General features: G+C 43.2%; 1 protein-coding gene across 2 annotated transcripts in view; it reads right to left on the reverse strand.

Moving 5' to 3' along the window:
- DEAF1 (DEAF1 transcription factor) overlaps nucleotides 1-19273 on the reverse strand; it is a 49761-nt gene that overhangs the window by 21076 nt on the left and 9412 nt on the right. For both annotated transcript variants that reach the window (XM_040328626.1, XM_040328625.1), the window contains exons 5-8: nucleotides 18915-19054; nucleotides 15946-16011; nucleotides 5901-6027; nucleotides 2605-2733 (exon numbers count right to left, since the gene is read on the reverse strand). In XM_040328626.1, coding sequence (XP_040184560.1) covers nucleotides 2605-2733; nucleotides 5901-6027; nucleotides 15946-16011; nucleotides 18915-19054 — 462 coding nt within the window. The remainder of the gene's footprint in view (nucleotides 1-2604; nucleotides 2734-5900; nucleotides 6028-15945; nucleotides 16012-18914; nucleotides 19055-19273) is intronic.

The following is a 19273-nucleotide window of genomic DNA, read 5'->3' on the forward strand; positions in this document are numbered from 1 at the left end:
AGATGTGATGGACTCATTATTGGAAACAGCAGAATTGTATTAAACATGTCTCCTATCTCTGCCTCTACTAAACAGCCCATCAGTAAGGAAAGAAGACGTCAGGTTTGCTACCCTGATTGACATGATCCACACTGAAAACTGTGAGAGCAGGATGATATCCAGTCCATGTTTAGCCAAAACGTTTTCTTTAGTTTTTGATAAAAAAAAAAAAAAAAGCTTCAATTCACGATTGGCCTGCTAAGCACCTTCCCTCCAAAATCCTTTGATTAATAAATATAAGGAACTGTACAGAGAATTGCTGGCAAAACAGAGGCTTAATCCAGGTCACATGCAGCTGCTGTTTTGGTTTTCTGACTGCTGAAGTCGACTGACAGAATAGAATAGCCACAGAGGGAGATTCATTGTGCTATATAGTGTGAATGAAGGAATCCAGCCCCAACTACAGTTTTGCCACCAAAGCTTCGACGGTGACATCACCATCACAGGCTGCCGCAAAGTAAAAATGTTTTACAGAAAGAAGCAGCAGCCATTAGAAGCATCTAATAAACATGTGCACACTGAAATATTTTGTATCGGAATTTCGTTCGAAAAATTTAGTTACTCCCGAAATTCGTTTTTATTTAATTTGTTTCGTTAAAAAATGCATTTATTCCGAAAATCCAAATTAGGGTCGAATCTGTCATTGAAGGTTTATGGTGTCCGTCGAATGTTCCAAGAAGATTAGACGGAGCAGCTAAACTGTACGACGCCGCAATCGTACATTTCCGGTCCAATGTTCCGCCTACAAGCTATAGAAGAAGTCTAATGTTGTATGACACTAGTAATTATATTTATTAATACTAGTCAACCAACATTCAAATTCTTCTATAGCCTATGGGCCGAGCATTTGGCCGGAAATGTACGATTGCGGCGTCATACAGGTTAGCTGCTTGTCGAATCTTCTTAGAACTTTAGACAGACACCATAAGCCTTCAATGACAGATTCAACGTTTGTATGTTTTTCGCTGCTTCGTCGAATCTTCGTCATTCATGTCGAATGGTCTACCCCAAACACTGTCTCTCTATGTCGAATCTTTCCTCTCTATGTAGAAAAATCTTGGACTAATAGAGTTAAGGTTAGGCACATTCGACCGCAGATTCGATAGACACAGATTGCTATTGTCACAGTCATGTCGAATCTCTTATTCATTTTGAAATGTTGTAGTAACGAAAATGAAAATAAAGCATTTTTTTTATGTCAGATCCTTTGGATTTTGCATGTTCGTTTGTTAAATTAATAACGAAAATATCCGAAATGCGGACCAAAATGCATTCGGACGAAAACGAATGCACATGTCTAGTATCCAACTGGTTCTTAATGAATGGCCCAATAAAGTTTTTTATCCCCCCTAATACCTGGTTCACACTGATGTTATGCAGGAAATGCATTGCAGCAACTGCACCACATCCATGTGATCTGCTGCAGGTGTCAATGTTAGATTAACGTCACTCCAAAACAGATTGCAAAACACAGTGCGATTGCCAGAATCGCATTGTATGGGTGTGCGCACCCATACAATGCGATTCAGGTGCGAAAAAAATAAAAAGGGTCCTGCACCATTGTGGTGCAGATGCGATATTATTTGAGCCACACATTTTGCACCACACACATTGAATGCGATGTGAACAGGAATGCGGGGCAAACCTAGGCTCACACTTCAGTCACACCATCATGAAGCATTATCAATCAGCCTGAACCCTGACACTTAAGGGCCGATTTACTAAAACTGGACAGTTAAAAATCTGGTGCAGCTGTGCATGGTAGCCAATCAGCTTCTAACTTCATAAAGTGAAAAGTCTGGATGGCTGCACTCCCATAAAATCACCTTTATTGATCCACGATAGAAAAAAAAAAAAAAAAAAAAGACAATCCATATAGAAATGGGGGTACAAATACAGCACAGCTTACGTGTTTCACACTTTCCCTGGTGCTTAAGGTGCATTCACACCACGATTTTATCATCCTACTTGTTCTCACGATTTTAGGTTTGAAATCGTACAAATCTGTATGGCAAAACGTATCCATTCACTTCCATTCATTAATGTAGGTCCCCAAGTGCATCCGATTTGATTCGCATCAGATTTGATACGATTTAAAATCGCATCAAAAATCGTGTTTGACCACGATTTTTGGTCCCGATTTGAAATCGTATTAAAATCGTGTCCGATTTTCGTATTAAAATTGTGTCCGATTTTTTTTATATTGTGGTCAATCTAAATCGTATGTAATCGGATGACTTAACCGATTACATACGATTTTGTCATAAACGATTCAATCCGATTTAACGGTCCGATTATCGGATGTAAAAATCGTGATGTGAACCTAGCCTTAGCCATAACTTCAGCTTGTTCAATTGAGCTTTGACAAAAAAAAAAAAATCTGGAAGTTGATTGGCTTCCATGCACTGCTGCCCCAGATTTTGCACTCTACAATTTTAGTATTTTTTTTTTTTTAACTCGTGGTAGGCAAGTACAATACAACAATTTTACTACTGTACATATGGTAGGGTCATTGTAGGTAAGGTTTTCCCACAGCAGACAGATTTATTGTAAATTGTGCCTCACCTGTGGCTCCAGTGTACACATCTCCCTGTGTAGGACTATTGGTGAGGATAGCGCTTCCCTCTGCAGTGGCCTCTCTCTCAAAGGTCAGCGAATCTGTAGCCGTAATCTGCCCAGACGAAGACACAGTGACTGCAGTGGGGAGACCATAATGATACTTTTCTTAGAATTTATATAAAGCTGCAGTCAAACTGCTCAACAATAAGATATGAAGGTAGTCACACTGCTCTCATCCAAGCTTATAGAAACGTAAATCACTAAAATCTCACATGCAACCACAAAATTCATTTTCAATGCTTGTATTAAAATGATAGGAATTTCCTCTAATGCCGCGTCCACACGATCGGAAATTCCGACAAGAAAAGTCTGATGTGAGCTTTTGGTCGGAAATTCCGACTGTGTGTACGCTCCATCAGACTTTTGCTGTCGGAATTTCCACCAACAAAAGATTGAGAGCAGGTTCTCCATTTTTCAGACGGAAAAAGTTCCTATCGAAAAATCCTCTTGTCTGTATGCAATTCCGATGCGCAAAAAACATGCATGCTCAGAATCAAATCAGAAGAGCTGAACTGCCTATTGAACTTTACTGATCTCGGCTCGACGTATGTCTCGTACGTCACCGCGTTCTTGGCGTTCAGAAATTCCCAAGATTTGAGTGGCCCTGTGTATGCAACACAAGTTTGAGCCAACATTCCGTCATAAAAAATTCTACGGTTGTCAGAATTTCCGATCGTGTGTATGCGGCATTACAGGTCAACTATGAATACCCGCACTCTATGGCAAAACTTTAATACACCTTTTGTTTTAGGAAGCTGGTGTTATATTTATCATCAGATAGTAAAAAAAAAAAAAAAAAAAACTCAAATAAAAAATGTCTCCATAGAAGCACTTTTTCCATTGAAGCGATCACAACTACATGGACACTTGTTTGTGGACTCATTGTGGTTGATTTACTAAAAGTGGAGAGTGCAAAATCTGGTGCAGCTATGCATAGAAACCAATCAGCTTCCATTTTTTTTTTTTGTCAAAGCTTAAAGCGGAAGTAAAAACAGACATAAAACTGTTTCATTTCTGGCACGTGCCGGGAATGTAACACTATTATTAGTTGTTCTCTCAACCAAACTGTCAAACCATCCAATGGCTGGTGTCATAACTGATCACATGTGCAACATCATGGCAGTTGTAGATTAAACAGAGGCAAAGATGGCAGCTTCTTTGGCTGAAAACAATAGGAGGATTTACTTTTAAAAAACGTTACTTTTAAAATCGAACAAGTTAATGTTAGAAGCCGATTGGCTACCATGCAGAGCTACACCAGATTCTGCATTTTCCACTATCAGTAAATTAACCCCTATGTGGCATTTCTGCACTTCTATTTTATGTGATATATAGGCAGCACTGTTAATTTTATATATTTTTTTTATTTCCTCTTATAGGACAACACTCTGTCACAGTCTTACAATTGTGCTCTTGCATTTTCACTCTGTCACACAATCTCCCTCTCATACTACACACATATGTACATTCCAAAGACATGTTCCACTTTAGGCACTATGTAAAAAAAATCAAATCAGATTGCATCATCCATTCCATGCTATACAGCACAGATGGACAAACCTGCAGCGTTGGCCATTGTACTCTGACAGCCAGCAGCAGAGGTTGTCAGAATACCCCATGAGTGGTTGCATCTGACTTGATGCAGCTGCTCTTTGGCTTATACTGTAGTTTGCAGCCTGGTACCATTTATTTTTCACTTGAAGAACGTCAGGCAGGAGGCTGCCAACATGGCCACCTACAAAGCACATTTTGACCAGTTCATCAGGAACCAGCCAAAATTCACAGTGTATGGCCAGTTTAAGACTATACATCCCCGCACTCAGACATACTATCAGTGATTTTTCCCAAGGGATACTGAACTATTAACCACTTCAGCCCCGGAACCATTATGCAGCCAAATGATCAGGCCCCTTTTTGCGATTCGGCACTGTGTCTAATTAACTGACAATTTGCTCGGTCGTGCGACGTGGCTCCCAAACAAAATTGACGTCCCCCCCCCCCCAAATAGAGCTTTCTTTTGGTGGTATTTGATCACCTCTGCGGTTTTTATTTTTTGCACGATAAACAAAAGTAGAGCGACAATTTTGAAAAAAATGCAATATTACTTTTTGTTATAATAAATATCCCCCCAAAAAAAAAAAATATAAAAAAAAAATTAGTTTTCCCTCAGTTTTTTGTACGTTTTTTTTCCCAAAAATATCGCAATAAGAGTTTATTGATCGGTTTTCGCAAAAGTTAAAGCGTCTACAAAATAGGGGGAAGTTTTATGGCATTTTTATTAATATCTTTATTTTTTTACTAGAAATGGCGGCAATCAGCGATTTTTATCGCGACTGCGACATTATGGCGGACACCATTGTAATTTTTACAGCGATCAGCGTTTTAAAAATGCACTGATTACTGTGAAAATTACACTGGCAGTGAATGGGCTAACCACTAGGTGGCGCTGTAGGGGTTAAGTGTGCCCTAGTGAGTGATTCTTATTGTAGGGGGGATGGGCTACACGTGACAAGACAGTGATCACCGCTTCCTGTAATCGGAAGCGGTGATCACTGTCATTGTCACCAGGCAGAGCAGGGAGATGCTTGTTTATATCAGCATCTCCTAGTTCTTCCTTACCGTGAGACGATCGCGGGTATCCCCGCAGCGATAGAGTCCGCAGGACCCGCGGTCGGGCTCACGGAGGTGTGCGTCCACAATGCCGCGCTTTTAAAGGGGACGTATATATACGTCCTTCTGCCTGTCCGTGCCATGCTGCCGACGTAGATAGTCGTGCGCTGGTCGGCAAGCAGTTAAAGTCTGAATTAGTATTGCACTTCCATCTCATTTTCCTGCTCTCAATAAGACACCTCATAGTTCTTCACAATTATCAGGCAGGGATGACCTGTGCGATGACTTATAATAAACTGACCCCCGCCCCCCCAAACATGTAAAATAGAAGAATCACATTAAAATGATGTTCCAGCAAACTATCGAAGAACACAAAAAAGAAACTATAAAATTCTCATTGAAGTTTTCCTTTGAACCCGGACCGCGGATTTCTTCTTTCGAAATGTCTGAATATCCACAGAAAAGGCCTTTACGAGACGAGATTTACAAAGGCTTCTATTTCTGAGAAATGTCAGAGTCTGGCAAGCAACACATAAATCATTTATGATCTACATTTACCAAATCCCATATATCATATTCATTGGCAATAAAACATTAGTCTGCACCCCGTGGCCGAATGCTTTGGCTCTTACAGGTGGTTTCGGCTGTCGCTGGCAGAAGACCGATATCCTTTGTTGGGTCTTTTTTGGCTGAAACTGTAGACATCTCTATCTCCTTCTTCCGACGTTTGTAAGGAATGAACAGACGGATTGGACCGCTCTGATAATAAAGAAAAAATCACGATGAGTATTAAAATACAGATATGCATCTTGTGAATCAGTGATGTATACAACAGGTTTTTTATTTTGTGTGAACCAGCAAATAACAAGCAAAAATCATTACCCATCAGAGTAAACACAGTTATTTTAAGATTTATTCAAATTGTGTTATTGTTTTAAAAACTTTATTCTATATATATATATATATATATATATATATATATATATATATATATATATATATATATATATATATATATATATATATATATATATATATATATATATATATATTGTAATTATAAAATATACAAGGAGGCATCCATATATTCTGATTATGGGCCAGATTCAGATAGGTGAGCGGATCTTTAGATCCGCGTAACCTATCTCATTTACGTTACGCCGCCGCAAGTTTTTGAGGCAAGTGCTTTATTCAGAAAGCACTTGCCTGTAAACTTGCGGCGGCGTATCGTAAATCCCCCGGCGGAATTCAAATTCCGTGGGTAGGGGGGAGTGTAAAATTTAAATCAGGCGCGTCCCCGCGCCGAACGAACGGCGCATGTGCCGTACGTCAAATTTCCCAGCGTGCATTGCTCCAAATGACGTTGCAAGGACGTCATTGGTTTCGTCGTGAGCGTAACTTACGTCCAGCCCTTTTCTGAAACGACTTACGCAAACGACGTAAAATTTCTAAATTCGACGCAGGAACGACGGCCATACTTAACATAGGATACCCCTCACATAGCAGGGGTAGTTTACGACGGAAAAAGCCGAACGCAAACCACGTAAAAAAAATGCGCCGGGCAGTCGTTCGTTTCTGAATCGGCGGAAATCCTCATTTGCATATTCGTCGCGTAAAAAAACCGAAACGCCACCTAGCGGCCGGCCTGGAATTGCAGCCTAAGATCCAACGGTGTAAGACACTTACACCTGGCGGATCTTAGGGATATCTATGCGTAACTGATTCTCTGAATTAGTCGCATAGATACGACCGGCAGAACTCAGAGATACAACGGCGTATCAGGAGATACACCATCGTATCTCTTTCTGAATCTGCCCCTATATCTTCAGGGTCTGCTTCCCCCTTTGCACTGCTACACAAACGTTGTGCTTTACCACTCTTCACACAATGCAAGTCTATGGGGTTGATTAACCACTTCCTGACAGCCGTACGACTTTATACGTCCGCAGTGTGGATCTTAATTTCTGGGAGGCCGTCTATATACGGCCATTGGCCACTGGGGGGCGCGCGCGTGCCCGCAGCATCACTGAGATGCCGATGCGCGTGCCTGGAGGCCGCGATGTCCGCCAGGCACCCACGATCGGCGGCTACAGATACAAGGACGTGGATCTGTGTGTGTAAACACACAGATCCATGTCCTGTCAGGGAGAGAGGAGACCGATCTGTGTCCCTTGTACATAGGGACACAGGTCAGTCAACTCCCCCAAGCAGTCCCCTTCCCCCACAGTTAGAAACACTATGCAGGGTACACATTTAACCCCTTCAATGCCAGTCGCATTTATACAGTAATTAGTGCATATTTATAGCACTGATCGCAGTATAAATGTGAATGGTCCCAAAAATGTGTCAAAAGTGTCCACCATAATGTCGCAGTCCCAATAAAAAAAAAATAAAGAAAAAAAAAAATAAAGAAAAAAAAAATTGCAGATCTCTGCCATTACTAGTAAAAAAAAAAAAAAATAAAAAAAAAAATAATAATTCTGTCCCCTATTTTGTAGGCGCTATAACTTTTGCGCAAACCAGTCGCTTATTGCGTTTTTTTTTTTTTACCAAGAATACGTATAGGCCTAAACTGAGAAAAAAAAGTTGTTTTTTAAAAAAAAAAATTGGGCTATTTGTTATAGCAACAAGTAAAAAATATTGAATTTTTAAAAATTTTAGCTCTTTTTTTGTCTATAGCACAAAAAATTAAAAAACCGCAGAGGTGATCAAATGCCATCAAAAGAAAGCTCTACTTGTGGGGAAAAAAGGATGTCAATTTTGTTTGGGAGCCACGTCGCACAATTGTCAGTTAAAGCGACGCAGTGCCGGAAGCTGAAATTTCACCTGGGCAAGAGGGGGGTATATGTGTCCAGTAAGCAAGTGGTTAAAGGCAAACAGACTAGGGTTTCCCCCATCCATGATTCACCCACACTGCCCAGGTTTTGAATCACGAAACCAGGTCTGGAAATCAGATACATTATTCAGACCAAACAGTGTTCTTTCATAACTGAAGCATAGTAAACTGTCCTCCAGCCCCTATGGCTTACTGTGTCTCAGAAAAGGTATGTGGGGGAGGGGGGGTGGTATTTGAAGCCCTGTAGCCAACAGATACATTGTGGATGAAAGGTGTTAATGTCTGAGCCTCCATCCTCAGGTGAGTGAGCTCACCATCCACAGTGTGACTGAAGCCTTCCCCCCTCACTTCCTTCTCTCTCCTGCCTCCAAAAAAGTGAGTACATTAACGGCTTCAATACCAGGCACATTCCTCCCTTCCTGCCCAGGACAATTTTCAGCGCGGTCACATTTTGAATGACAATTGCGCGGTCATGCAACACTGTAAACAAAGTACATTTTTATCACCACGAATAGAGCTTTCTTTTGGTGGTATTTGATCACCACTGGATTTACATTTTTTGCTAAACAAACTAAAACAGACCAGAATTTTGAAAGAAAAAAAACAAATGTCTTTGTTTCCGTTATAATTTTTGTTTTCTCCTTCACAGACGAGCACTGATGAGGCTGCATTGATGGGCACTGATGTGGAGGCACTAATATGTAGAATTGATGGTCACCTATAGGTGGCACTGATATGCAGCACTGATTGGCACTAACAGGCGGCACTGATGGGCACTAATAGATGGCACTGATGGGGTACTGGCAGTCATTACTGATGGGCACTAATTGGCATCTGTGAAGGGCATTGACAGGCGTTACCGATTGGCAATTTGGGTGCACCGACTGGAAGCTGTGGTGGACACCTCTGATGGGGGCTGCGCTGATAATCAATGAGCCGATAATCACACCACCCCCCCGATCGGCTCTCCCGTCAGCGCAATTCGAGGAAAGCCGTTTACCGGCACTTCCTGGTTACACACTGTGATCAGTCATAGGTCATAGGCTCTTTACCATGACCAGAGTTGCGGTGTGACACGCCAATCGCCGCAACGAGCGCCCCCACAGGCGCACGATCACTGCTTGTCCTGCTGGACGTCACATGATGCCCAGTCAGGATAACAAAACCACTTTCCAGCAGTCATTTTGCTATATTGCGGGCAGTGGTTAACCACTTCAGTCCCGGAAGGCTTTACCCCCTTAATAACCAGGCCATTTTTTGCGATGTGGCACTGCGTCGCTTTAACTGACAATTGCGCGGTCGTGCGACATTGTACCCTTTTTTCCCCACAAATAGAGCTTTCTTTTGGTGGTATTTGAACACCTCTGCGGTTATAGCTTTCTGCTATAATACAGATCCAAAAAAAAAACAAAAACGATTTTTTCTCATCAGTTTAGGCCAACATGTATTCTTCTACATATTTCTGATTTAAAAAAAAAACTCCCTGTAGTGGGGTTTCCCCCAAGTTGCAAGGGCCAAATCCTAATTGAAGCTCCAGCAGGCTTCCTACACAATGTACAACGGGCCCCCAAAGATTTTTTTTCTCCTCTTCTCTCAGGCACTCCAGCGGTGATTGCACTAGGATATCATACATACATTGTACATGAGGACAGCAAGGACAACACAGAGTGACAGAGAGGATTGGTGAGTGTGAGAGGATTGGTGAGTGTAAGAAGCCTGCTGAAATGAGGAATAAGGTAACTATTACAGCTTATTACTTTATCGTTTACTGCTAGACTCAGAGTTCAGATTTGCCATCCGGTCATATGATGTCCTTCACACTGCACGGCTCAGCGCAGTGATCGGTGGGGAGCTGGTGACTTGGCACATCACTGATCAGGGTAAAGAGCCAATGACGTGGGGCTCTTTACCATGTGATCAGCGGTGTCCAATCACGGTTGTCAGTGTCTGAGGAAAGGAAAGCCGATAGCCGGCTTTCCAGTTACAGGGGACATTTACACTAATTATCAGGGCACTTATGATCAGTGCAGCCCCATTAGTGACCCTCAGTGCAGCCTCATCAGAGCACATCAGTGAACAGTGGCGGTTCGTCCATAGAGGGCGCTGGAGCCCCGCCCCCTCTGGCTCTCACCGCCACTGAGTCTAATAACATAGATTCATGCATTGCACGAATCTATGTTATTGTCACCGCTGCCCTGTTCTATTCAGATGGCCAGACAGGAGGTGCCGACCATCTGAATAACAGCAGCTGGTTGGCTGTACGGAAGTGCCTATCAGAGCCAGCGGCTCTAATAGGCTTTCTGAGTACAGCGCTCGGGTCCCCAGAAGCTTATCCTCGTAACGCACGGGGTTTGCGTTCCTTGGATAAGACTGACAGGCGTCTCAGCCAATCAGGTTGGCCGGTTCTGGCTACCGGTTACCCGATTGGCTGAAGCGTCATTGAGGGCGGGAGAAGACATCGAGGCAAGGGTCGAGGACGTGGATGGCTGACTCCAGTAAAGGTAAGTGCCGAGGGGGGGGGGGGGGTTGAAGGGGCACAGCGGCAATGAAGGGCACAGTGGGGACAATTGGCACAGCGGCATTAAAGGGCACAGTGGCAACAATTAATGTTCGCACAGTGGCAACAATTGATGGCATGGCACAGTGGCTGCGTTTGATGGCACAGTGGTGACAATTGATGGGCACAGTGGTGACAACTGATGGCACAGTGGCTGCGTTTGGCATGGCACAGTGGCAACAATTGATGGAACAGTGGCTGCATTTGATGGCATGGCACAGTGGTGACAATTGATGGGCACAGTGGTGAAAAATTATGGCACAGTGGCTGCGTTGCATGGAACAGTGGCTGCATTTGAAGGCATGGCACAGTGGCGACAATTGATGGCACAGTGGCAGCAATTGATGGCATGGCACAGTGGCGGCAATTGATGGCATGGCACAGTGGCCGCATTTGATGGCATGGCACAGTGGCCGCATTTGATGGCATGGCACAGTGGCCGCATTTGATGGCATGGCACAGTGGCCGCATTTGTTTTTTTGTTTTGTTTTTTCGTTTGTTTGCGCCCCCCCAAAAATTGAGCACCAGCCGCCACGGTCAGTGAAGAAGATAAAATCACTTATTTGCTAAATTGTATAAAATAAACAAATATTATTTTTTTCTGAATTTTTTGTACTTTTTTGTTGTTTAGCAAAAAAATAAAAAAACCTAGTGGTGATTAAATACCAGAAAAATAAAGCTCTGTTTAAAAAAAATATATATATAAAAATGTCATATGGGTACAATGTTCCACGACCGCGGAATTGTCATTTAAAGTGCAACAGCGCTGAAAAAACGGCCTGGGCAGGAAGGTGATTAAAGCGCTCTGTATAGCAGTGGTTAATACAACACAAATATGGATGTGAGCAACAATTTTGTCATGCCTTTCAAAATACTTAAAAAAATAAAAAAAGCACTTCTATAATACGTCAATATACATGTACACAGAAAATATTATACTTTCCTTACAATCTCATTGTGAAATCAGAATGCATTGTGGAGTTTTGCAATTATTTTATGCCAAGGACTATTTGAATGTCAGTGGGTGACAGGAAAGAAAAGTTCCTCTGGCACAATAGCAATTGGCTATCAAGCGTTTCATTTCCCCTGATTAAAATTAAGTGCCACGGGACATTTAAGTAGAATTCGCCTTCAAGAACTTGCATAGATAATAAGGAGCAATGGATGACAAGCTGAGGTGGCAGAATCGGCACAACATCAAAACCTGTGAGATCTGACGCTGCAGACAAGATTGACACGTATTCTAAAAAAGGTTCCTGGTGCTAAGATCTGTAAGTGCATTGTAGTCCTGTGGGAACGTAGAGACAGAAAACCTGACAAATCAGCAAAGCACAGTCCCATGGGGGCATTAAAAAAACTTTATTTATTCCATGTACTAAGTGAAAAATCTGGGGTGATCAGAAGTCATTCCTTGTTACTAGGGAATAACAAGGAAGACTGGAACTGAAGCTGGTCTCTTCATTGCAGAAAGAGAACAAAAGTGTGAAAAGCGTAGATGGATGAAATCTCCAGAATGATGGACACCAATTCCAGTATGATGGACACCAATTCCAGTATGATGGACACCAATTCCAGTATGATGGACACCAATTCCAGTATGATGGACACCAATTCCAGTATGATGGACTAACTGAACCTGGGAATCTAAAATGCACCTTCTTTCTAAAAAGCATCAAAAACCTGAACTGTGCACTGAATTCAGGAGCAGTGATCATTGCCACATATCACATAAAACTGCATTGGGTGGACTTCACTGGCAGGATCAAACGGTGTATGTGAGACTTTGAAGGGGGGGGGGGGGGCTAAGAAAAAAAACTAGGGCAGGTGCACATAGTTATAAAGGTTCTAAAGGCAGGGAATGCATTAAAGTAAAAAAGGTTTTGCCATTTGCTGTGCCCATTCCCCCTTAAAATACCTGAGGCCTGTATCAATCCAGCACTGTGCCCGTCTGCCAGTCTTCCCTCCTCTCTCCCTGCTCTAACAGGCTTGGCAGAAAGCAGGACATTACCGTCCTAGGGTGTTCTTTAGCCAAATGCAGTCTGCGTAGCAACTCCCACTCCTCCAGACTGACTAAATGTTTGATAACTATGCACAGCTGCACCAGGTTAGTAATCAGCTTCTAACTTCAGCTTGTTCAATTGAGCTCAGTTGGCCCTTTCACACGGGCGGATCCGTTTTTAGACATCCGCTTGATCAGCAGGAATCGATCTGTTGATCACCGGTGAGCTGGCGGATGACAAGTCCGTCGGAGCACACTGTGCAGAAATGGACCTGTCAGATCCCCGCTTTCCTCTATGGGGGGGATTGGATGAAAAACAAACCGTCTGTCCGCTTTCATCCAATAGACGGATGGAAAATAGGGTTTTTATCCGTCTGGATTTAGCCCAGCGGATCGGATGTCAGCGGACACGTCACCACTGACATCCGTCGCTCCATAGAGATGTATGGAGTGTTCGTTCAAGTTCGCCTGAAAAACTGACAGGCGGATCTGAACAGTCCGCCCTTGTGAAAGAACTCCAACAATAAGCCCCCATTCACATTGGGCCAAATTGGCATGCGAACCCGCACAGGTGTCTATCAAATCGCCCCTGAAGTCAGACTACATTGCCAGTATGAAATCGTGCAAGTTCAGCTGAACTCGCATGGTTTCTAACCCACAGCAGTGTGAACCTAGGCTAAAACTTGGAAGCCGATTGGTTATCATGCACAGCTGTACCAGATTCTGTGTGCTCCAGTTTTAGTAAATCTCCCCCTTTAAGGCTCCATTCACACTTAGGGCTCTTTCACACGGAGCAGATCCGTATTGATCCGCTCCGTTAGCCCGTTTGGCTCAGCGGGGATTCCTCCGTAAATCCCCGCTGAGCTGTCGGCGGACAGGGCGGTCCCCGCACACAGTGCAGAGACCGCCCTGTCTTTCCTCCGCTCTCCCCTATGGGGAATCGGATGAATACGGACCGTGTGTCCGTATTCATCCGATCCGTTCCGCCGGACGGAAGAAAAATAGGGTTTTCTTCCGTCCGCAAAAGCGGATCTTTGCGGACGCGGATGGTTGCGGACGTTAGCGGATGCCGCGATTTGCGTTTTTTTTTTTTACCTGTTTATAGCTGGTTGTTAAAGGAAATGTAAAAAAAAAAAAATACTGTCTTTAAAAAAAAAAAACTCAAAACGCGGTAAAAACGCACGTCAAAAAACGCAGCAAGCACCGCAAAAAACGCTCAAAAGCAACATGCATAGGTGTGAATCGAGCCCAAGTACTGAGTCAGGGTGATGTGATGTTTTCAGAAAGCTATGTAGAGTTTCTCCCACCAGCCATGATCTGCCAGCCCTGCACAGAGACCCAGTGATTCAATGAATACAGAAAGGTTTTATTAAAGTGGTTGTAAACCCTTTACAACCACTTTATGCTACAGGTAAGCCTATAATAAGACATACCTGTAGCTACTCTGGATATCTCCTAAACCTGCACGGTTTAGGGGATATCTCCTGTCCACTGCATGTGCCGATGTCATTGGCACTGGGGCAAACTGAAGCAATGGCACGTATGTGCTGTTGCATCAGTTCGTGTGCCGTTACCGGTGGCTCCCGCACATATGCGCAGGAGTGATGTCATTGGCTCTGGTCAATCACAGCGCTGGAGCTGCGATACCCAGAAATAACCCCCGGGAGAGATGTCGCCAGCCGGAGGGGGGTATAGGACGGCTGCGGGGGCTTTGATCTAAGGTAAGTAATTCATAATGTGCTTGTATGCATAGCATACTAGCTCATTATGCCTTTGTCTTGGTTTACAACCATTTTAACCACTCGACAACCAGCCACGTACCAGTACATTACTAGACTTCAAGTGGTTATACCGAGATGATGCCTGCAGCTAAACGCTTTGTTCGTCTCTATGATATAGGGAACTGGAAGCGATTACCTTATTTCACTTCCGGTTTACCTGGATGTAAACCGCGCAATTTTTTTAAATGAAAAGCAGTTCATCACATCGATCTTGGTGTGATCAAATGCTTTTAAGGGAAGAGGAGGCATCTGGGGTCTTATAGGCCCAGATCTTTCCATAAAGAGTACCTATCACATGGCCATTGCTGTCACAAGGGATGTTTACATCCCTTGTGACAGCTAAGATAGTGATGATTCGCTTTAAAAAAAAAAAAAAAAGTGTGTAAAAATGTGTAAGTAATAAAACATTTTTTTTTAAAGTGCCCCCATTCCACCCGGGCTCACATGCAAAGGTGACTTGGTCCCGAATACATGCAGAACAGCAATCGTCATGTGAGGTATCACCGCGAACGTCAGATTACGGGCAGTCATTTTAGCAATGGACCTTCGGTGTAAATCTAAAGTGGTAACCTGTAAAGGCTCTAAAAGCGTTGCATATGGATAGTAAAATGTACGTCATTTGTCGCGGTTGCACAGGCATTTTTAAAGCGTGACATGTTTGGTATCCATTTACTTGGCGTAACATCTTTTATATAATACCCAAATATTGGCTTATGCATGTAAAATGCATTTAAAAAAACAACTGTGTGAATACAGTGTGACAAAAAATTGCTACACCCACCAGTTTATTCTCTAGGGCCTCTGCTTTAAAAAAAAAATTATATATAATGTCTGGGGTTCTAAGAAATTTTCTAGCAAAAAAATACTGATTGTTACATGTAAACAAAAAGTGTTAGAACGTGCCTGGGGGGGTCAAGTGGTTAAAAAAAAATATGTTGTTAGCATGTTAATGACGGGAGGGGTACCAGGGAAAGTAATATGTAAGCAGAACAATAGAATACCTCCCAACTTTTCTGAGAAGGGAATGAGGGATAGGACACACCCCTGCCACGCCCCCTTAAAGGAGAATTGTACAAAAAAACTATTAGTTAAACCCACAAGTGCTTATTTTAAGCACTACTATTCCTTTATATTGGCTTTTGACATTTACAACTGCAGCAATTTAGAAATTGGATGAAAGGTTTAGCACTGCGAAACACTTTTCTAAAAGATAAATATTTTTATATATAACTATATAGATCAGATCAAAATAAGGGACAAACGAGAAGGAAAAGGGGACAGAGGGACCTTCTTCCAAATCATGGACAGTCCCTAGAAATCAGGGACAGTTGGGAGCTATGCAATAGGTTAAACAAATATTGAAACACAGGGATAGTTCTTTTGAAAGCGATGTTAAATAATGATTGTATGTAATTAAACATAGAAACAGCTATTTGTTTGTGTTGTTAATTAATGTGGCCCTTTAAACACATGGATATCATTGACGCAATGTATTCCCACTTACAAGACTGAGGTCGTCACAGCAGGCCGCACATGTACAGGATGCAGCATGAGGGGTCAGCAGGCCATCCTGCAAATACAAACACACAGTTCAGCAGACGGATTACAGCAAACTAGAATGTACAATCCTTATGGCAATAAGATTACAGCACTGGTGACGCCATTTTCAGTCTATGTTACTGCAGAGGGAGAGAGAGAGGTCCTAGACCTAGACTGATTATGCTCTTCAGTACAAATAGGGTTTGCAAACATGAGCACATTATATTGTGCCTGGGCCTATTATAGGATTTCGATGCTCAACACTCAATGGTGCATTGTGTAAAGATATATACTGAGTGCACTGCACAGTATACACAGACACTAATATATGTGCGGTCATCGCTCAGATTCTTGAAAAGTTAGCAGCTTCTTCTACCTTAGAGAACAACTGCTGCTGAGAAGGATATTCTTTAAAAGGGATTGTTAAGATTCCCTTTTGTTTTTTAAATAACAAACAGGTTATACTTACCTGCTCTCTGCAAGGGTTTTTCACATAGTGCCCCCGATCCTCCTCTTCTGGCGTCCCTCAGCGGCGCTCCTGGCTCCTCCTCTTCTCAAGTGCCCCTCTCGGAGAGCTGCTTTTCATGGAGACACCCGTGTGGGCAGGCAAAATAAACAATTGCTTGGGGCCCCGAGTTGGCCTGGGGCCCCCAATTTCCCCTTCCCAGGCTGTAGCGTGGCCGAGTTCCTCTTCCTTCCTCCTGGAGTCCTGTCAGTCCAGCCGGGTACCACGCGTGGTACAGGAGATTCAGTTTCCTGTTCCCGGCCACTCTGACAGTAAGTGCACACTGAGTGCTCACTTCCTTTAAGTCCGGCCGGGAACACAGGAAAGGGAATCTCCTGTACCGTGCGGTACCTGGCCCAGCCCGGGCACTATCTGATAGGGGACTTTGATCAGGAGGAAGAGGAGCTCGGCCATGCAGCCTACAGTGAAAAAGGGGAGGTGAGAATAGAAAAACATAGGGACTAGGGAGGGGGAGTAAGAACATGGTTGTAAAAAATGAGTGTAGCGCCAACGTAGGCTTTGCGTGTGGGGGGGGTGCGCTTGGGGGCCCCCCATTTTGCTTGGGGCCCCCAAATTCCTTCAAACGGCCCTGCGTGTAGGCACGCTCCCGAGTCCTGCTGCTGCATCTATTGACACAGACAGCAGGACTCTGCCCCGCCCCGTGTCACTGGCTCCCAATGAGGATCAATCTATCCAATGAGGATCTGAGACAGTGGCTGGAGCAGCTGTGCTCGCCCCTGGAACGATCATGTTCAAGTAAGAAAAAGGGGGGCGGGGCAGCTGCAATACAGAAGGTTTTTCCTCTTAGTGCATACAATGCATTAAGGCATGGGTCTTCAAACTATGGCCCTCCAGTTGTTCAGGAACTACAATTCCCATCATGCCTAGCCATGTCTGTGAATGTCAGTGTGTTACAATGCCTCATGGGATGTGTAGTTCTACAACAGCTGGAGGGCCGTAGTTTGAGGATCCCTGCATTAAGGTGAAAAAACCTTGAGGGTTTACAACCCCTTTAAGGGCCCAATTACACTATGCCTTGCATAAAACGCAATTTTGGAAGGATTTTGGAAGGGCCGGCATCACACTTTAAACGCAAGAAACAGACCTGACCCACAGCACACAGCTTTGTATATTTGAGTATGCTGCAGTGCGGATGCATTGTCAGCTACTTTTAAAGTGTAAAGCTATTCAAAATGAATTGCGATTGCACCACAATGTACAGCACCAAACCGCTATCCATTACAGGTATGTGCAGTTATATCAAGTATTTTACCATCCCTTACTGCAAAGAATGAGTGTGAATAAGCTCTTTAACAGTATAACCGAGTGTTAATGCTCAGCAATGAGACATCCAGCACAGTGGAAGACTCCTTTCACACTGGGGTGGTTTTCAGGTGCTTTAGCGCTAGAAATGGCATCTGCGGTGTGCTTGTGGGACGTTCCAAAATGTCCTGCAACCAGCATCTTTGGTGAGTGGGTTGGGAGCGCTGTATTTAGTGCTCCCTAAAACGCCCTGCCCATTGGAACCAATCGCCAAAACTGGAGTTTTTAACCCTTTTTTGGGTTAAAAGCAACCCACTAGTTGCAGAAAAGCGTTAAAGCGCCGCTAAAACGAGCGTCACTTTCAGTGTGAAAGCAGCCTAAAGCACTTATGGAAACAAGAGTCAGCAGCTACACTAAAAACACATCAACAAACAACTGTCATGACAGATTACCTCTATTAGAAAATGCTAATTGCCTGGTCAAATCTATGGCCACTTTCTAAATTTAACAACACATAAAATATTCAGATCAGGAAAGTAAGACATTTTAAGCCCTTATCTGCACACTTTTTCTGGGTTAGTGACCTTAAATAATGAAGAAATAGGATCAGAATGACAGCTAAGCAACTATGATTTCCATAGGAGGAAGAAAGCTTAGCAGCCGCCATAGAAAAAAAAAAACGGAGTTGACTTCCTCAGTTAATCAGATTCAGGCTGCCTGCTGGTAGTGTAGACTAGATAACAAATGGAAAAAATGACTGGCTGCTTGGAGCAACATTTGTCATTTTTCCTCCCAATTATGTACACTTTGGTGATTTGAGAGGAGCGCCTGAGGTCCAAAAAAAAAAAGGTCTCACTTGATGAATATTGTAGTTATAAAAATAACTATAAAATTAGACCTTTCTTTTGGACATCAGGCACTCCTCTCCAATCTCCAAAACGTTCACTGCGGGAACGGCTCCATTGTCGTTATCAAAAAGGTGGCAGCCCAAGACCCCAACATGTGTCAAATCACTTACCACCTAAAATTGGGATACAACCCATTGGAAGCAATTCTTTCTATACCCTCCACACAGTAACCTATCGCTAGGTAGCCTCGAGCGGCACCAGTCCAGCACCGTCTTCCACTCAAACCCGATTCCTTATTATGTAGTGCTCTGGGCTTACCTGTATAAGGCACTGTAGGGGTCTTCCTGCATATCGAATACTTCTTTTCCAGTCTTTGCTGCTGGCTCTGCCCGCCATGGCTTCAAACTCAGTTGGTGTGTACCACGCATCTCCATGCTTCAAACAGCGCCCACGACCTCCTGTCAGAGTACAACCATAAACTAGCCATATATTATTCAGCTGAGGTTCAAGTAATTCATGAATGTAAACTAAAAGCTGACAGTTGCTGATATCTACTGCCATTTGCACACTGTCAACCCAGTTTGTGTCCAGGTAGATATAAAAAAAAGAATTAAGCCAATTCATAGTCATAATTTATATATATATTAAACAACAACAACAACAACTTATTCTTTTAC

The sequence above is a fragment of the Rana temporaria genome, chromosome 11, assembly GCF_905171775.1.
Source record: "Rana temporaria chromosome 11, aRanTem1.1, whole genome shotgun sequence".
Taxonomy (NCBI): domain Eukaryota; kingdom Metazoa; phylum Chordata; class Amphibia; order Anura; family Ranidae; genus Rana; species Rana temporaria.